This window comes from Lathamus discolor, chromosome 6 (genome assembly GCF_037157495.1).
Source record: "Lathamus discolor isolate bLatDis1 chromosome 6, bLatDis1.hap1, whole genome shotgun sequence".
NCBI lineage: Eukaryota > Metazoa > Chordata > Aves > Psittaciformes > Psittacidae > Lathamus > Lathamus discolor.
The window spans coordinates 54,925,643-54,946,094 of record NC_088889.1 but is presented as its reverse complement, the minus strand read 5'-3'; the positions used below and the strand labels follow the sequence as shown (position 1 = coordinate 54,946,094).

General features: G+C 41.0%; 2 protein-coding genes across 5 annotated transcripts in view; both read right to left on the bottom strand.

Annotated features, from left to right (window-relative positions):
- TSG101 (tumor susceptibility 101) overlaps positions 1-3,460 on the bottom strand; it is an 18,959-nt gene extending 15,499 nt beyond the window's left edge. The window contains exons 1-2 of the mRNA XM_065682847.1: positions 3,313-3,460; positions 276-360 (exon numbers count right to left, since the gene is read on the bottom strand). Coding sequence (XP_065538919.1) covers positions 276-360; positions 3,313-3,354 — 127 coding nt within the window. The 5' untranslated portion in view covers positions 3,355-3,460. The remainder of the gene's footprint in view (positions 1-275; positions 361-3,312) is intronic.
- UEVLD (UEV and lactate/malate dehyrogenase domains) lies at positions 276-20,452 on the bottom strand. 4 transcript variants are annotated; one of them, XM_065682842.1, is made up of 13 exons: positions 20,346-20,452; positions 18,100-18,184; positions 17,405-17,467; positions 16,496-16,659; positions 15,375-15,510; positions 14,082-14,206; positions 13,356-13,461; positions 9,270-9,440; positions 8,162-8,335; positions 7,503-7,587; positions 6,914-7,037; positions 5,408-5,568; positions 276-360 (listed from the first exon to the last, which is right to left on the bottom strand). In XM_065682842.1, exons 1-13 carry the CDS (start codon positions 20,385-20,387, stop codon positions 342-344), a joined length of 1,455 nt encoding a protein of 484 aa, XP_065538914.1. In that variant the 5' UTR covers positions 20,388-20,452; the 3' UTR covers positions 276-341. The 4 variants fall into 4 exon arrangements, with proteins under 4 accessions (XP_065538914.1, XP_065538915.1, XP_065538916.1 ...); XM_065682843.1 differs by lacking the exon at positions 20,346-20,452 and adding an exon at positions 20,055-20,073; XM_065682844.1 differs by lacking the exons at positions 276-360; positions 5,408-5,568; positions 6,914-7,037; positions 7,503-7,587 and having other exon boundaries at positions 8,248-8,335; positions 9,064-9,440.

Genomic DNA, 20,452 nt, shown 5'->3' with positions numbered 1-20,452 from the left:
CACCAACTGCTATGACATCACTAAGCAATCAAGCTAAAGTTAAGCTGTGAAAAACGCAACACTTCTTAGCACGTTACACTGACTCAGTAATATAAAAAGGTTATCTTAGAAAATATATTGGAAAATAACTGTGTTTTTAAGGAAGTATTGATAATCAAGAAGAGAAACAAATTATGCTTTCTAGTTTTAATCTGCTTTTTCCCCACAAAACCTACCAAACATATCTAAACCATCAACAATTCAATAATAAAAATTTTCTCATTGCACAGACTAACCATATGAATCCATGACAGGTTTGAGGTCCTTGTATTGAGTAATAACACTGGTTGTCTCCTGTATAGTTAGGTCTCTATACTTGTACTGGAAAACAAAACAAAGAATTACTTTAGACTAAATTTTCAGTGTAATTTATTTTCTTTTATTTTATCCAACAGACTAGATTTATGAGTTTATATTGATACATGGACATACCTTTCCCCTCTTCTTTTGCAATACGAATCTATTTTTCCATATTACTTAACTGAACACTGCCTATATAACTTACTGAATTTTAACAAGGCGTTAAGGTGCTTTTAGTCTTAAATAATGATTCATACATCAAGCGATTGGGGGAAAGCACTTTCATTCACATTCTACCATAACCAGCAGTATTAAGAGATGTATGTGGATCTAAAAAAACATAAAAAAATCCCTGCACCTCCAAACAAATACAGTGGTGTTTCCAACATTCCTGATACACAGCTGTCTAGGATCTGAACTGCATAGGTATCTTCCATAGAACTTTGCAGAGCATCCCAGTATTTATCAGTCATTGATCAGTATTTTATCAACTAGAAAGCAGATATTTCAAGGCATTATATTATCTGTCATAATACTGGTTTCACTCCTTCCCTTTAATCAGGAGCAGAGAGTAACTCACAGCACAGAAGTTCAGTAAACCAGACACACTACTACAGAATTTAACAACCTCAGAACTATAATCCACAGACAACAAAGGGCATGCTCCTGGCAAATAGAGAGCTGGTTCACCAAGCAGTGCAGCTCTTTAACCTTATGGCCATTCTTCCTGGTAACCACCACTAAAAAGAAAAGCAAGAAAAATAGTCTCTTGACAGTGTTTTTATTGAGATGAAGTTAAAAAAAAAATTTACAATCTTTAGATGTCTTAAGGAACACTGACAGCATCCTTTCATTCAACCAAGGTAGGAAGACAAAGAGTCCAACATGGTGAAACATCCCATGCCCAAAGCACACAGATGTTAACATCTGCACAAGAGTTTCAAGTCACTTTACTCAAGGAATAGATAAAACAATGTCTCCCTGCTCAGCAGACATACTGGGAGTCTGGTGCATGGTGGTTGTTAGGGCTGATAAAACACAGATCTGGTTATCTGGGGTGCTTTTAAAAATTAGGTCAAACACCTCAAAATTAAAAGCTTAATATTCTTAAAACTATGAAAGTAGAGATAAGCTTGTAAGATCCCAGCTACTGCCACAAGCAAAATCAAGTGCTACATCAGCTATTAATTTCAGTACTTCGATCCAAATAACCATAGAAGATTGAAGTTCTGTACATTAAAATGACATATAAAGACATATTTCCTAATAAGAATGATGGCTTTTCTAATTTTGTTTTTATTATTTAAAGCACAAAGGATACTATTTTGTGCTTATTTCTCTTTTCCGTTCTAAAGAGTACTAGAGTATATAATAAGGCAATCTTTTTCCTGTGTTCATATCATAAGTAGTTGTGCATTTCCAAGACATGTCAAAATCTCTTTGGAAAATAAAAGATCTCAGTGATCTCTACAAAGGTAACTAAACCCAATTAATTTAAATTCTTAATTTCTAAATTTTTTATCCTCCTTCATTCTCAGATGGCAAAGTATCCTCCTCATTTTACATGTCAGGAACAGATCACAGAGTGATGAAGCTTATCAGGACAAAACGGCAAATAAATACCTGAAGTTAAATTTAAATGCTAATGTTCACCCAAACTAGGGCTTAAGTCTTTTGTTATCTCACACGCTGCAATATTTAATATGGGAAATATCAATAAGCTGCTATAGAACAGAAAGTGTAACTATTATTGAAAAACAGAGAAATAGTAACTTCATTTTTCTTCATCTATTACATACACTGTATTTTGAACGTGCCTAGAGAAAGTCAGACGGAGGTACAAAATGGGCAAGCACTGGGGAAAGAGGACATGGGACTATCTTCAATCCCGTTTCTTCTGCGCATGGCAGTAATTCATTTAGGGAAGTCAGGTACATACAACTACACTGACAATGTAATTTGCTGACACCAAGTTAGTATTTAGCACTCATTTTCAAACTGATGAACAAATCTGCTTATGATTCCATGCAGGTGAAAGACCACTTAATATGGCTTCTTCAGACTTGATCAATCCTCATCTATGTATTTCATTTTAAAGTTGTGTGAATGTGATAATTAATTGTTGTTAAAAGAATTCCTCCAACCAAAACCATAACTCCCCATAGATATTCAGCCATAGGGATTTTCATTTCGGGCTGCTGGCCATAGCCCTGTTTTCACCTGAAGCTTGGCACAACACTGCATGGCTCTGTATGAATCAGTGATTAGTGATTTACCTTTCGAGAAATTTTCTTGGTTCCTTAAACAAGGACGACAAAAAAGCCCACCTTTATCCTAGTCAGTGAAGCTGAACTTGCCTTCCACCTCCATTTGAGCAGTGAACATACATGATGCCCTACAGCCCTACAACCACACTGCAGTTCTGATCCACTTCACTGTGTGACAGCCCCAGCTAGGCAAACGGTTTCTAGTCAGCTTTTACTGGTAACATCCTAACCCAGAACTAAAGTTTGACAAGACTAGAAGTAACAGTATATCCGAGATTCCGGTGCATCATGCCTCCCTTTACAAACTAACTCAATTTACAGGTTCCAGGCGGCTGAACACGACCTTTTTCCACTGCTCGGTCCGGCCGCCGATACGAGTACCCCGGAGCTCCTCGCAGGCTCGCGAGTGTCCGTAACCACCCGCGGTGAGGAGAATGGTTAAAGAGACCCTACCGCTCCCGAGGCCAGAGCCGAGGCCGCAGGAGACACGGGGCCCCCGCCGAACGCCGCGGACGGCCCGCACCAGGCCGCGGACAGCACCCAGTTCCCCTCCGCACAGCCCCCGGGCTGAAACTGCCGCCGCCTCGACACAGCGGCCGCCCCACCGGACGGACCCGGGCAGGGGGCGCGGAGGAGACGCCTGCAGCTACCGACCGGGGATGTGGGGCGGGTAGGGAGCTCTCCGTGCTCGCGGAAGCGCCATTACCTTGGCGAGCATTTTCTTGAGCTGGCTCTCGGAGACCGCCATGGCGGCCGGTCCCGTCGCCGCCCAGCCGCCGCTCCCGGTGGTGGTGCCGCCGACACCGCCACGCACCGGCCCGGCCCAGCCCAGCCCCCCCCCCGCTACATAAAAACAGGAAGCGCCCAAGAGCGCTTCCGGCAGCGACCCCGCTTCCGCCCGGCCGTGACGACACTTCTGCGACGGGTCAGAGCGGGGCGGGCGGCAGCCGCCCGCGGCTGAGGGTCAGCCGGCGCCCCGAGGGTGTTCGGTGTGGCGGAAACAGTGCACGGAAGGCGGCTCTGAAGTGCGGTTTATTGTGAGAGAGTGTTTCTGGGAATTCATTGCATGCGAGAACGGAAAGTGCTGGGGCCCTTCGGTTGCTGTTCAATATAAACACCACTGACAAGCCACGAGCAGAAGCATCGATCTAAAAAACATACCTGAAACAGTCTGGAGCTTCTTATGATGAAAAGTAGTAATAAACCGCCCCCCAACAAACAAAACACCTTGGCTATTCACATGAGAATAAGCGGTCAGCATAGGAAGCTAAACACCTCAAAGAACAGCATAAGTACATTATGCTGTTTTTTGCTGAAGTAAGAGATTAAAAAACAACCCCCAAAGTCCAGCCGTTGTACTGGGATATATAATATAGCAGTAAAGTTGGCCAGCTGTATCCATCACTAATTTTGTCATATCAGTGCCCACCACAAAGAGGAAATTTGAGTATTCCGTGAAAAAAAAAAAAATCAATTATTTAAGTTTTTTTTCTTTATATTTTAATCTTAATTCAGAAATCAGTATAACTCAGAATACTGTGTAAGGCTGGCTCTTTGTGAGACACAACTGGAAGGCACTAAGGAATAGATTTCTCACTGACACAGATACTACGTGAGCTTAGAAAGCTTCATCAGTATTTAACCAGTCAGCCCTCAAGGTACAGATGTGGAATGACATTCCTACACTGCCCACAGCAGAAGCGGAGCTCACATGCCTCCTCTGCCTGCAGTGTAGCGCTGAGGTATGGTTAGGATGAATATAGTATTTTACCAGTGCAGCAAATCAAGAGGTTAGAGCCCAACAAACCTTTTATCTGAAAAACGTGCTCTTTGATATACTTAAAAATCCACATCCTGCTTTTTCACTTCATACTTGGTTTCCCGTGAGTTGCAGGTTCTGTTCCCATCTCAAGCAGTTGTATTCTCCTTGGGCTGATGTAAAGCTTACTGACATCAGCTGGCTCAGGATGAAGGCCTGAACTCACAGATACTTCTGCATTACTTAACTGCCAGAATTTTATTCTTTATCTGAAGCCCACCCCCTGTTCCTCCCGTTCAGGAAGAGCACCTGTTCCAGTGCTACACAGGGGTGTGTTGCATGTATGTACCAAGAACTGCAGATACTTTAGTGCTCTGAACTTCCTCCCAAAATGAGAGCGAACAAGTCATGATCAGAAAGTCTCAGACATCATTAAACAGAAATTCATACCCAATATTTCAGGTTTGAAGGCTATTGTTAATGTCATGCCTTTACCTTTTTATCCCTTAGTAGCAAGCAGGAGTCCACATAAGAGCAATAGGCATGGAAGATGGAGCTATCTAACTGCATCTCCGAGTGCCCTGAAGACCTGGAGTATGACCATGTTCTAAATGAGCCCCTAGTGAAGCACTTAAATACCAGGAGGAAGAGTTCTGGTGGGCTATGGTAACTGGAGTTTCTGCAGAGCTGGGTAAGCCCCACTTCTAGGCTGTCTCCTCATGAGGTGCAAAGAGCTAAGAATAACCTAAGAACCAGGCTATAACTAGCAACAAAAAAACACAGGCAGAAGTCACCTGAATTTAGGTAAACATTTTTCCACATTACCCTCCTCATTTTGGCTACCAAAAGTGCACTTTTAAAATAAGCAATTACTGTGCAGTATTAAATAATTTAAATCAAAAGTGAGAAAGCATTTTTTGACAGTAAAGTAAAAAACCACCTTGTTTTACATAGAAGTCCATATATACTAAGCAACCCTTTCCACCTAGCTAATCTTTGACTTCTGCAAGCAGACGCTGTGGCTTCCCTTGCACTTGCTTACAGTTTCAGTTGCTGCTGAAGGTCATTGATTGATCCTGCAGTGCTCTGCAGTTTCTTTTGCACTAGTGGATCTTCTTCTAGTTTGACCATTTCAATCATCCCACTGGTTCCAAGAACACATGGCAGACTTAAGAATACTTCACTGTTTATATTGCAGCATCCCTGAAACAACATGCAAAGTACATTGTCACACAGTTACTTAGTTTCAGCTTTGCCTGAAGCATGGAACTACATAGAATAAATTGATTTTACTTATGCAAGGATACTCCATCATGTGACATGGTTTTTTATAGGTCAAATGTGAGTTACTTTAAATCCTGTGCAATAGGCTACTGAACAGAAACTGTAAAATATTATTGTACAGATAAAAAAAATATCTTGAACCATGCCACATTTGGAGGAGTTTCATAATACAGGTAAAGCAGACCTCTACACTGCAGGCAAAGTTTATCCTACAAAAAACTGTTTAACCAGTTTGTTATGTAGAAGAAGCAGGGACGCTTGCTAGGACAGTATCATTAGTTCTTTCAGGACTTCACAGATGAAATTAAAAAATGCAGCCAAAGAACGGTGTCCAGGGAACGTTTTTCAATTATTGATCCCATATTCATTCTGTGAGAGCCTTCAGTGAACTTACATCCTTGTAATTCAAGTTTACACTGTAAATTTTGTTTCTTCTTAGGATCTGTATGGGAAATTTCACATTCTGTAGTTACTCTGCAGTTTAAGAGACTTGTTACTCCTCTGTATTTGCATTTATAATTCATAAACTAATCATTCATAAATGATTTAAAACTTTACTTGAAGGCATAATGATGAAATTAGGTATAGCTCTGCACTCAATGCAATAAGCAGCCTGCTCAATTTCCCTGCACCAGGACCTGTAAATCACCCTTCTGAAGCATGTAAATAGAAGTGACAAGTACATGTTTCTACATGAGATTTACTTTCCTTACATGAAATGACTTCATGCTTTAATGAAGCCTCTTAGGATAAACTTAAAATTATAGACAGAACTTTGTTTGAAGATAAATGTAGCTTCATGATCTTCTCAATATAAAGTATCACTGAGTAAAAAATCCAGCCATTTCAAAGCTGGTCAAATAAAATATTGGCAGAAAATGCATTTTATACTTTCATAAAAGATACTAAACTCTTCTGGCCCCTGGACAGGTCTACATTCAATACTGAGTGCACTGTGAGACTGCAACACACACATTTCATTTACCAAATCCAGCTATTCTGGGAGAGCTGGTCAGCAACTTTGAATATTTCCCCTCTGGAGTCCTGTATCTTTGGAAAAATAATCCACTTTTTATATTGGTTTCAGATTAACACAATAATTGAATTTTGTTCATTTTTGGACTGGAATTGAAACTGTTGTTGAAAGAAAGTGCTACTTCAGAACACCTCTTTAAGTGAGATGTCTGTGCTGCTAAAATTAATAGTCATATCCAATATAAATAATAAAATTTTAGTGCCAACCAAAAGATATTAACACATTTACCTTTGCCAGAGTTGATACAGAATGAACCTTTCTTTTATCTTTCAGTATACTGTCAGTCAAATCAGCAACCGAGAGCCCAACAGACCAAGATCTCTGACCTTTTCCCTTTAGAACTTCCATAGCTCTGTATAAATCAGAAAAAGGAGAAAAACATGATGCTTAGATTTTAATTGTTTCTATCTGGTTTATATGTAAAACTCAATAGACAGATTAAGGCACCATATCAAGTAAAGTGTACTATAAAAACATGATTTCTGGTTTGGAAAACAACAGAAGAGAATGAAGATTTACTTTAAAACCCCACACACGATTGACCTGGCAGCTCTGATATTTTTAGTGTATATTCTGCAAAGCTTGTCTTGTCCTTAGATCACTACAGGCACAACATTATTAAGAACTTCAGAAAAAGAGTGGCCGTATACACATATCTAAAAGTGAGTAACACCCAGACCTACAAATTCCTGTAGACTCAATGTGTGAACATTTTAGGGCAAACTTCCTCCTCTTCATGAGGAGCTGAAGAGAAAGCCTCTGCAAACACCAAGTGCCTAAATGCGAAGAAAAATAATTGAGATTGTAATGGTGTTACCTGTTAGCCACCGTTTCCCTTGAGTTACGAGCAGCCATTCCTTCTGTTTGAGCTGCGACGAAATTACAACTGGTCCACGCTGGTACTAAATAGAATCAATATTTAAATGCACATCTAAGCAGTGACTAAAATAGGTACCAGATAAGGTGAGAATAAAAAAAAAATAATCATACTAGTAATAAATTCAAGCTTTCCCCACTGCCCTTCCTGCACAACATCCCAAATATAGCTAATAACCTTCTAAGGCTCCCAGGGCTACTGAAATAAACTCCATAGCAGCATCTGGCCAGAGACTTGCTTAAAAAATGAAGTAATATGTAATAATTCCTACATGAGCAGCAACCTACCATATATTATACTATATGTCCTTCGTTTCTCAGTACCTCTAACCTGTATTGTTTTACAAAATATAAAGCATTTGAGGTTGTATTATCTTCTTTTTTTTTTTAACTATGACAAGTGTCAAATACTTTTGCTACCACTCCAGGTCCACAGTCTTGGGCACACACCAAAACTGCATTATTTGGAAGCATTATTATGAAAATCTACCACCCTGCTTATAACCGCATGCATTATTTTTCTCAATTATTCATTCATTACTCCATTACTTAAGCACTGCCAGGACATTATATACTCATAGTCATAAAGTATCACTTTACCTTTGTCTTCCCCTTGTTCACCAATGATCCAAGCATCTTTTGCCACCACCTGTGCTTTCAAAAGGTTTGCCAGTATATTCCGAAATCTCTCAGTATCTAGGTTAGCACCTACTCCAATAACTCTGCTTTTGGGAAACCCACTCAGCTTCCATGACACATATGTCATTACTTCAACTGTATGTGGAAAAGAAAAATAGGTTGACAATGAAAGACCACTCAAAATTCAACATAACTGTGAACTAGACTCACAATTCTGAAAAACTCAGGACCAAATTTACTTTAGAAAAGGTATGAGCATGTAAGGACATATCAGTAGTTTATTTCAACCTAAACCACCAAGTCTGGTGGGGAAGAGGTGAAGAAAATTCACAGCCCAAATAAAGCTTAAAGAGCAGTCTAATGGAATTTCAGAATGAGTCACGCTTCCTTCTACCAAAAATCTCACATGCTTCTAAATTTAGTTGAGGCAGTGTTTAATTTCTTTTCATTTGGCAAGCACTCTCTTTTCCATCTTCACAGATTTAAATGATAGCAAGGGCAAGAAGCACTTGAGATATAGAGAAGGGCTGTCTTCAGTGTGTTTACAGGACAGAGAGGCTCACATTTCTTCTTTCCTTTTTAGGTAGCGTTTTTGCTTTGCATTAGTTCACAGTGTCACTGGTGCAACAGACTTAAACTTTCCACCAAAACATAGATGCGATATTTACTATCAAGACTGTATTATGGACATCAGTAGTCTTTGTGTGTGATCAGATATGGCACATAACACACATGCATTTATACTTACTGCACAGGAGAAACATATTTAAAACTCACAGCTGACAAGACAACACCCAATGGATGCTAATCATGTTGAAACACTCATGTTGAAACTAGGCACAGAAACACACAGAAATACATACCTTTTACTCAAAGTACACTATTTTCTTTTATCTTGGTAACAGTAAAGAAAAAACTCTCAAAGTCAGTGTCCTGCTCAAAGCTGAAAATGAAAACATCTTTAGAGTAGCAAGAATTTTTGACTGCTGGGTGTATTCAGCAGCATTTTTAAATAGGCAAAAGAAAAAGCCAGCTGAGGGATAGAACATTAGGTGAAGTACCAATATACCTGGATGAGAAGCAACAAGGAGAACAGTGTTCTGACTGTAGTGTGATATTGCTGGAATAATTCCTCTGAACAAATCCACGTTGCTTTGTATGACATCAAGATAAGTTTGAGCATTACCCAGAGAATTAACTGTAAGTACCACAACTTTTGAATCAGCTGAAGCAGAAAAATCTGAAAATATAAAGAAAATAGTTTTTTAAGATTTATGTAATTCTACCAAGTTTTGGAGGCAAAACAGAGAGGTGTCCCGAAGGCTAAACTGCAGCATCCAGCTTAATTAGGTCTTCTTCACGTCCTGTTTCCCCCCCATATCCTCCAGTGTGGAATTCTGGGTGCTTCCACAGCACCTGTAAACCACAGGTTTCCTGCAGAACTACTTTCTCATTTCATAGCTGGCAAATAGAGATAGCAGACTGCAATTTGTCGAGGGTTACACAGCAGAGACCAGAAAACATCTATACAGGGTTGACAGATATGGTTTTCCAAGTATTGGCAAGAAAAGAAAAAAAACCCAACCCAACAACAAAATTACCCATGAAAATCATCCATGAAAAGTCTCCATTTTTATTCCAATTTTTAAATAAGGGGAAAGACTTCCTTTATCTGAGGTTTCTGTAATTTATTTTTTTTTATTTTATAGCTTAAGCAAGGGCATGTAGACAATCATAAAAACTGTTCCAAAAGTCTATTTAAGTAAAATGCATGTATTCATTATAGCTCAAGATAAGACACAACCGTATTTGTTGAAGAAATTCTTAAGCCAAAACTGCCTTTGTTACAGATTATCTTAACTTTTACTGAATCATTTTATATTTTGTGTTTGTTTGTGAAACAGCTATAGGAACATCTTGATTTAGGTTAGCCTTTATGTCAGCATGGGTTGCTGTGCTGCTTGAAATCAGATGCTGCACTGCTTGAAATCCCTGTTCTCTCTAACATGTTAGGCTTAGTCCTTATACTCTCTAGACCATAACCAGAGCACCTAGGGTCTATTGTATACAGGATGAGTTATCTGACAACTTGGCAACAAAACTTGCTTTTAAGGTGTCCTGAAGAAAACTGCCTTTATTATAATACTAAAAAACACACCCATGGATTAAGAACACCCTTGCCCAGGTGAAGACCCTTCCTCCATGCAAGCATCGTAACAGAAGAGAATGACACATTGTAATGGTGAAATCGGCATTGGATGTGCTCAATTTGTGGAAATCCCACCTAGCACCCAGCACTGCAATAAAGAATTGCCTGCTTCTTAATGCTACATTGGTAATTAAGGAGTTTTATTCTCCCAACTTTCAGCAACACCTTGAGGGAGGAACTGAATATCCAAGTACCACACAGGTGATCAGCTTGGGCACAGAAACAATGTAATTTGACTGTCACACCACTTCTGAAGCCAAAGCAGAGGCCTACTGCACTGGAAGCATATTGGAAGCGTACTAAGCAGGATATAATTAGTATCACTTTGCCCCAAACCTAGATGTAAGCATACTAAAATAACAGGTGACTGTTTAAGCATTTTGTAGTATTTTAACACTATTAACAGCATGGCTAGCAACAAGCTTTTTCTACCCAAATGTAAATATGTAATAGGTAACTACAAAGGCACAAACAGAGATTTGTGGTACAGTTACACAACCAGGGTTCAGGAAAAAAATGTGCTAGCAGTAAAACCTGCAAGACAGATGAAAGGATGTAGAGCAGGCAATGACAGGTGCAGAATAAGCAGCTAAGAAGCTTGGTGGAACCAGAACAAGTTCCTGTCTCCAAAATAAGAAAAAGCACATCAGAAGCACAGGGAAAAAAAATATTTCATCTTGCAGAGGGCACAAAGACATAAAACCACAACACGCAAGTGAGGAAGAATGGTGAAGTTGCTCAATTCAGTTCTAGCTTTCCCTGTGGAAGAGCTTTCGAGCCACAGCCCCTCAGCCTCTGCTACTAGCCAGGGATGTTAAGGATAATAGGAAGGGATTCTACAGGTACGTAGCAAACAAAAAACAGACTAGGGACAAAATAGGCCCCCTGAGGAAGCTCTCGGGAGAACTGGCTACACAGGATTTGGAGAAGGCTGAGGTTCTGAATGACTTCTTCGCCTCGGTCTTCACTGGCAAAGGCTCTGACTGCACCACCCAGGTCTTAGAAGGTAGATGCAGGGACTCTGAGAATGAAGACCTTGGGCCCACTGTAGGAGAGGATCTGGTTCGAGACCATCTTCAAAATCTGAATGCACACAAGTCCATGGGACCTGATGGAATCCATCCACAGGTCCTGAAGGAGCTGGCGAATGAGGTTGCTAAGCCACTGGCCATCGTATTTGAAAAATCCTGGCAGTCAGGTGAAGTTCCCGACGACTGGAAAAAGGGAAATATAACCCCCATTTTCAAGAAGGGGAAAATGGAAGACCCGGGGAATTACAGACCAGTCAGTCTCACCTCTGTGCCTGCTAAAATCTCGGAGCGCATTCTCCTGGACAGCATGCTAAGGCACATGAAAAACAACAAGGTGCTTGGTGACAGCCAGCATGGCTTCACTAAGGGGAAATCCTGCCTGACCAATTTGGTGGCCTTCTATGATGGGGCTACGGAATTGATGGATAAGGGTAAAGCAGCTGAGGTCATCTACCTGGACTTGTGCAAAGCGTTTGACACTGTCCCACACAACATCCTTCTCTCTAAATTGGAGAGACATCAATTTGATGGATGGACCACTCGGTGGATAAAGAACTGGCTGGATGGCCGCACACAAAGAGTTGTGGTCAATGGCTCGATGTCCGGCTGGAGACTGGTAACGAGTGGTGTCCCTCAGGGATTGGTGTTGGGACCGGTCTTGTTTAACATCTTCACCACTGACATGGACAGTGGGATTGAGTGCACCCTCAGCAAGTTTGCCGACGACACCAAGCTGTGTGGTCCGGTTGATACGCTGGAGGGAAGGGATGCCATCCAGAAGGACCTTGACACGCTTGTGAGGTGGGCTGATGCCAACCTGATGAAGTTCAACCATGACAAGTGCAAGGTCCTACACCTGGGTTGGAGCAATCCCAGGCACAGCTACAGACTGGGAGGAGAAGAGATTCAGAGCGGCCCTGCAGAGAAGGACTTGGGGGTGCTGGTCAATGAGAAAATGAACATGAGCCGGCTTCAGTGTGCGCTCGCAGCCCAGAAAGCCAACTGTATCCTGGGCTGCATCAAAAGGAGCGTGACCAGCAGGTCGAAGGAGGTGATCCTGCACCTCTACTCTGCTCTTGTGAGACCTCACCTGGAGTATTGTGTGCAGTTCTGGTGTCCTCAACATAAAAAGGACATGGAACTGCTGGAAGAAGTCCAGAGGAGGGCCACGAGGATGATTAGGGAACTGGAGCACCTCCCGTATGAAGACAGGCTGAGGAAGTTGGGGCTGTTCAGCCTGGAGAAGAGAAGGCTGCATGGGGACCTCATAGCAGCCTTCCAGTACCTGAAGGGGGCCTATAGGGATGCTGGGGAGGGACTCTTTGTCAGGGACTGTAGTGACAGGACAAGGGGTAACGGGTTAAAACTTAAACAGGGGAAGTTTAGATTGGATAGGAGGAGGAAATTCTTTCCTGTTAGGGTGGTGAGGCACTGGAATCGGCTGCCCAGGGAGGTTGTGAGTGCTCCATCCCTGGCGGTGTTCAAGGCCAGGTTGGATGAAACCTTGTGTGGGATGGTTTAGTGTGAGGTGTCCCTGTCCATGGCAGGGGGGTTGGAACTAGGTGATCTAGAGGTCCTTTCCAACCCTAACTATTCTATGATTCTATATTTCTGCAGGAGTCCAATTTCAGTATTAGCCTCTTACTTTGGAAGTACATGCTCACACACCTCTACCTCTATAAACAGGATGAAAAAAGCCTGAAATGAAAGCAATGCAAGCTTTGCTGAGCCTTCTCTTAACAATTCTACCCTGAAAAGAAGAAAAATAAGAAGCTATGGAAAAATAACATCCTGATTTTAAAAAGATGGCCTATACGCCAGAATGTCTGTATCTCCCCAGATGTCCTGCTCTCATTAAAATGAGCACAACTACACAGTACATATTTGTTCCCATTCCAGAAACAACATCTAATACCTTTGCTGATCTCCACGTTTGGCAAATCAAAGATGTCCAAGTCCATGGTTCCTCCTTTTGCTGCACCTTCAGAAAGATCCAAAAGAACCACCTTGTCTGCAGTACCCTGTATTAATAAAAGCAATGCAGATCAACAATAAAACAAACAAAAATTTGTTCTTGTAGGGGCAAGGAACATATCCCTGTGTCGCTCCAATTTCAGTGTTTGTTGTACTGTGTATATAACAAAATTGCTGATCAAAATTACTGCCAAATCACAAAAGAAACAATTCAGTTTAGTGAGTTTAATTGCAAAATAACTTATTATGAAACAAACAAAAACCTCACAAAACCATCTCTGGGAAGTTCTAAATGTTGGTGTGACTGATATCTCTGAGCATACAGCCACAATGAAGTGCAGACCTTCTAGAGACTATCCTTTTCCAGGGGACTAGAAGATCCTGATGGTAAGAGGCTACTACTTAGGCAAGAATCCTTTAAGTAAGGATTTTCAAAATAGGTGAATTCAATATTCAACCTTTTGTATTTAAAAGGTGACTGAGAAAACAGGGCAGAAACTAACACTTCTGTGTGTCCATGAGTTAACTGATGAGCTGAATGAGAGAAGCAGTCACATGGCTTACAAGTTATTGAAACTGCTGAGTTATTTCTATGAGTCAGACACTAAGAACTAAACTGAAACCTGTCTATTAATTAGGGCTGTTGCTATTTATAATAATTATGTACCTTTGCTGCAACTGCTAGCACACATGCAATGCCAAGTTCTCCAGCTCCAACAATAGTAATTTTGTTAATACATCCTTCGTTTTTGCCTCCACCAATTTTACTCTTTGATTTCAAGTCAGTCTCTCCTACAATTAAAAGAAAACCACAGACTTTAGTACTGGTCCACACTGTATCAATACAAGCATGAGAAGACGTGCCGTGGTTTAAGCCCAGCAGTAAATCAGAACCATGCAGTCTCTCTCTCACTCCTCCCCATCCCTGCAGGGGGGTGAAAGGGGATAAGGAGAGAGAGACTGGAATTTGATGAAAAATTGAGTTTTATTCAAATACAATGATCTGAGGTTCTTTAGCCAATGCTACTGATAACACAACAATTCTGAGTATAAGGCAGAGAGATTTGTAACAGAAACATTGACTGCCTAGGAATGTGAATTGTGTGGACATGCACGTGTGCTCACAAGCATGTGTGTGTACATAATTATCAGAAGAAATAGCAGAAAAGGGTTAAAGGGGAAGGTTTGCACTAGGTGCTGCAGATCACCATCATGATTTCACTAAAAGAAGGAAGAAGAAAACACTGAACTAAAGAAAATGTGTCAGGATGAACAACAACAGAACTGGACCCATAAAATACCCATATAAAGAAAACATGAGAACTGTGAAAATCAGGAATTTTGCCCAAGACTTACAATGGGCGAGATAAAGTAATGAGGCAAAAATGCCAAATGGCATCCACTCCTGAAGGGTATAAAAGTCAAGTCCAAAATCAGCTTGTCACCACTGAACAAGAAGAACCCAAGAGACATGATATGGACTCAACAGACAGCACTCCTTGTCCTCAGTGTTGCCCACCAGTGACTGTGGTCAGATGGGTCTCAGGGCTTATGACTGTGGATGTGAGAGTATGAGTGAATGATATCTGAGAGAATGAATGATTATAACTTGGTAAAATCAACTTGTTTATAATAAAATCACATTTCTCTTACACAAGATCTCATATTGAGCTTTGCTGCAGTAATTTCCAGCAAATGAGTAGTAACAAGTCTACAGAATTTTTCAGTAGGCTTAAATGCAAAACGAGCTGCTTACTCAAATGAAGAGAATCTGAGCTCTCTGTTAAAAAATAGGCACTTTTGATTATACAAAGGAAAATACCAAACACTACGGACATGCAAACACTAAAACCTCAGATATTAAAATTGCATAGGCATCTTTGCGGTATCAAGTAATAACAATAAACAAAGCGTACACTGGGTAAGAACATTACTAACAAATATATGAAAACATCCACACCTTGAGTAATCTTTGCAATGTAGGAGAGAAGTTCCGATTGCCTAGCTGCATCAGAAGATGACAGTGAATACAAAGGGAGCTCTTCCTCAAATTTTGCAATCATTTCCCTGATTAATCCAATGACAGTTGATTTAGGCTGAAATATAGCAATACAGAAGACAAAACAGTTGAGTAGCTATTCCATGGAGTGGTATCAGCTGTAACCAGCAGTAGTTCATAAAGATACCAGCTATAAAAAATTTATTCAAATTATAAATCTTGACATCCTTAACACATAAACACCTAAGGGAAAAAAAAGCACTACTTTACAAGAAGGTAGTTTCCAAACAGGAGTATAGATTAAAAGGAATTTAACAAAAAGGAATTATAAAATTTAAATTATTAGTGCAACTAGTTTTTGAAAGCATCCACGAACATATGGAAGCCTTTGATATAGCCACATCCAATATTATAAATGGGACAAATCATAGCTCAAGGCAGGATAGTTCAGTCTTCTCAGACAAGCTTAGCTGTCTGGAGCTTTCGCAATTCAATCCTCTTTTGGGCAAATCACACAGTAGAAATCAGTAAAAGTTCCCATTCTATAACAATAATGTGAAATACATCCCATCCATTTCAGAAAACTAGCATTCATTAAATAGTTTTTACTGGCCTGGCCTAGCAGTCACATTTATGTAAGTTATTTAATGCAGAGCATAAAATCATTTGGGAACGGCATTGGCTTTTGAATCTCTATGCTAACATTTTAGAGTTCTGCTGAGACATACACAAAAGACAGAAACTTCCACTGAACTTTCCTGAGGGACACTCAACTGATGTAGTATTATTACTTACTATTCATAGAAACAGAGGCTTACATTGTTTTGTAATAAAGTCAGTCCTCTTTTCCTCAGCTTAAAATAATTTTCCTTACAATCACTTTAAACTTCTTTACAATTGCTTTAGACTGTCTGAAAGCTGTAATTTCAAGAAACATAACATTCTGCTTCTCTTTGCAGAATCATTACATAATTAAGATTATCCAAAAAATACAGAAAACAAAAAGCCCTGAACCCTACCTACTATACCGTTCATTATTCCCAAATACTTCCCCCTCCCCTGTCAGCCACTCCACCTCTTACATGGCTCCAGTTTTGCAGGTATGGCAAATAAATCCTGCCATGAGCATCAACATGCTTTCCTACTGAAATGCCCATGTTCACAGTTGGCTTCAAGAAGCAAATGGGGGGAGCAAAGGGATGAGAATCCAAAATCCACAGACAAATAGGTATGTTATAGGAATTACCTGTGCAACACAAAATAAAAACCATTACTACCTTCTGCATTGAGAAGAGGCACTAAAAACCAGGCATGTGTGCATGTGATTCACACTTCATAATAACAAAATGAAAAAGCCTGATGGATCACTTTCCAGATTCACACTGGAAAGTGTTTGTTACTCTGGCTAGTTAATAGGAACAGACTTGTCTGGATCAACTTAAAGTGCTACCATTGTGTGTTTCTCAGTATAAGGCTTCATAGTTGTTTTGCTTCCCAGAGTATTGTATCAGCCTATTCTATCTACCTAATGTGTCTCCTTTTCTGGGCAAAGAAATTTCTTACAGCTACCCATTTTGTACTTATGTTAGGACTCAACAACTGATGCAAAGAGGAATCTACCAAGAACTTTATCTCAGACTCCAAGTTAAAAAATAAAGAATTACCTACTAGCTATTTTTGGACACTGCCTGTACAAGCAAAGGGTTTGTAGAGTTCATGCAATCTTCATTAGAACCAAAGAGTTTGCCTAAACAGTCTCAAATGACATTTTTTTTTTACAGTTAGTTGACTCATCTAATTAATAACACCTTATTTCAGCATCTGTGTGTGCATGAAGGCACTTGCACTAGAAGTGGCTTCTGCCGATTAATACAAAATCCTTTACAGCCATTTTTAATGAAGCTGCACAGTGTATTGTTAAGAGGTAGTACCCAACATACTTTATATTTAGGTTCATAACTTGCAAAGAGATTATATTCGATTTATCTTACCGTATTTCACTGGTACAGTACCACTAAAATTCAGAAGGTCCTTCTGTGATCCATCCTTGAAGGCTGAAAGTAAAATGCTATTTTAAAAAACAGTAATAATAAATCCTTTTGAATCTGGCATAGCAATCCGCTATACAGAACAAATTTTTCTTCAGAAATCAAACCACTGCTGAAAGAACCAAAGCTTAAATGTTACAAGGTCGTCCCCCCCTTCCCCTTTGATATAATTCCTTAAAAGAATCTTGATGAAAATTGCATTGGTACAACTCAACACACCATCAGTTTGATGTCTGAACATCGTTGTCCTGGGTAATTCTGGTGACTTTCACTCAGGCTGAGGGATTCTGGAAGTTATGCCTGATAAGCTAAAGACATCAAAATGCTTTCAGTACAATCATGAGATAAATGCTGTTACATAGAAAGAATTTGAATGAATAGCAATCTTCTGTAATTACTGACAAGTTAAAATACAATTAAATTTAGTGAATGAGTTGCTTCACTTTTTTACTTGTATGCATTCTTGGAAGAACTTTCAAAAAGAGCCACATGGTGTAAGAAATTTTACTGCAAGTCAAAATAAAGACTGGAACACAATGAAAGGTATTAACACTATTTACATTCTACCATGCACAGCCTAAATTTATGGCAACTAAGAATCTCCACAATTAGTTCAAAGTAACTGCATCACTTCTTACTGTATGTGTTCATGGAGAATGTGAAGTTTGGGTAGGTCTTATTAACATTCTTCAGTTCTTCTATGGTCAGGTCTCTGAACTTGTACTGGGAAGGGAGAGAAAAAAAATGCTGAACTTCGAAAGCTTCTTTCATTACCAGAGATATGGAAAAGGAACCAAGAGAAGGTAGAAACACAACAAGGGGAAGGTAGCAATTACTTGTACATTATAAATAGTTTTGATGTGAAATAAATTAAAAAAAATTATACAAAAAAAGAAATAGATTTAAAGGTATCACAAGTCTGCCGGTGCTACAATAGAGCTCAAATTCTGAGCATCACTCCTTATATAGCATTTCTTCCCCTTTACAGCTGTATGAGAAGAAGCCTAATAAATTCAGTCTCCTCTGCACTCAATAATTCAGAACAATATAAAAATATAAACCTCTTTAAAAAAAAGAAGTCACCTTATTACTGACACAGTTATTAGTTTCATAAGGTCGATTTCCACAAACATATTAAGCGTAAGTCATTAGCCTCTGGGAATTTTTTTTCCATGTTTAAACTGTCCTTGAGAGCTAAGAAAATTCCAACAACACATCTCTCTTCCCTGCCTGCAGAAAACCTGCCTACAGATTAACTGAAGTACCAGCGCTTGAAATGGGATCTTGAAAGTAATTATCAGCACTCATGAATCACTCCTACTTTATTTAGCCTGTCCCCAGCCAGCCCAATACCTGCACTTCCAAGAGATTTAGCATCCTCCCACATCTGAAAGGTATGAAGAGTATTTCCTAGATTAGGGCATCTGCTTCTCGTTTAAGGAAGTCTGGAGCTGGCCTGGAGCCCTTGCCTAAGCAAACACAACTGCAGCCTGAGAGTGGCTTAAAGATCTGCGCGCGGCAATGCTTGTCACAAAGGAGCAGCTAAAATCTTTAATCTCTTCAGTAAGGCACCCCCTCAGAAGCAGCAGCAATACTACAGCTACGGGGATGGCACGATTATTTTCTGCTTCTTGGAAGAAAACACAAAGCTGCTGAAAAGAAGCACCTTTTAGTTAGCTTCTCCCCTTTCAGTCTTACAGGGTACTGGGAAGTCAAGCAGTAAAAAGAAATAACCAAAAGTGCCTAAGTTAGGAATGTCTATACAATTTAATACATTTAGGTCGATACAGCTGGTTGTGAAATCAAACCCATCTTTCCCCCAGCTGACCCCCTTCTTATTTGTAATGCAAAATGAGACATTCCTATTAAATATTTAGTTCTTTTCTAAGGATCAGAGGGCTTCTAAGGTGAGTCAGAGACTGACCTTTCTCACTTTGCACCTAAATTTTTTTAAATATGCATACCTCCGTTTCTCACGTTGAAATGAAAACATCTTTGTCTCAGAGGGATGCTGTGAAAACTAATCTGTATAAATCGTGACGATATTAACGCAGGGATTGTCACAAAGCCCCCCCAAGTAAATTAGTAACTTCCTCCCGAGTGACGTTTCAGTCGCATGCAGCGCATCACACGTTACTGTGTCCTGAACCACAGGACTAAAATTATACACGGTAGAAATTTAAACAGCTGCAGTAAGTGAATGTAAATCACAGAACCAGTGAACGGTTTGGGTTGGAAGGGATCTGAAAGCTCATCCAGTTCCAACCCCTGCCATGGCCAGGGCCACCTTCCACTAGAGCAGGTTGCTCCAAGCCCTGCCTTGAACACTGGCAGGGATGGGGCAGCCACAGCTTCCCTGGGCAACCTGTGCCAGGGCCTCACCACCCTCACAGTAAAGAACTTCTTCTTAAGATCTAATCTAAATACATCCCCCTTCAACTCTAAGTCATTACCCCTTGTCCTATGAACCCTTGTAAAAAGTTCCTTTCCAGATTCCTTGTAAGCCCCCTTCAGGGGGAGCACTGGCAACTGCTCCAAGGTCTCCCCGGAGCCTTCCCTTCTCCACACTGAACAGCTCCATCTCTCCCCGTACCACTGAGCGGGACTGAAGCCTTCTACACGCGATGACCACGCAACGGAAGGCGGCACGGCTGGTGCTGACCCGCCTCCGCTCTGCCCGTCCCTGCCTGCACCCCGCTGTCCGACCCGCGGGAAGCGTCACTGACGGCGTGCCGCCAAGCACGCCATCTCCGCGCTCGCATCGCGCTCCGCGACCTCTCCCGCTGCGGGCGAGCCGCCATCTTCCGCACTCCCCCTCCTCCCCCTCGGCTCGACGGCCGCGGGGCGCGCGCGCCCCCTCCCCTCCCCGCCCGGGCACGCGCACCTTGCCCAGCTGCTTCCGCAGCGCCTCCTCCGAGAACGCCATGGCGGCGGCGGCTGCGCGCGCCCGCCCGCCTCCCAGCAGCCCTTGCGCGGGACGCTCGCGCCCGC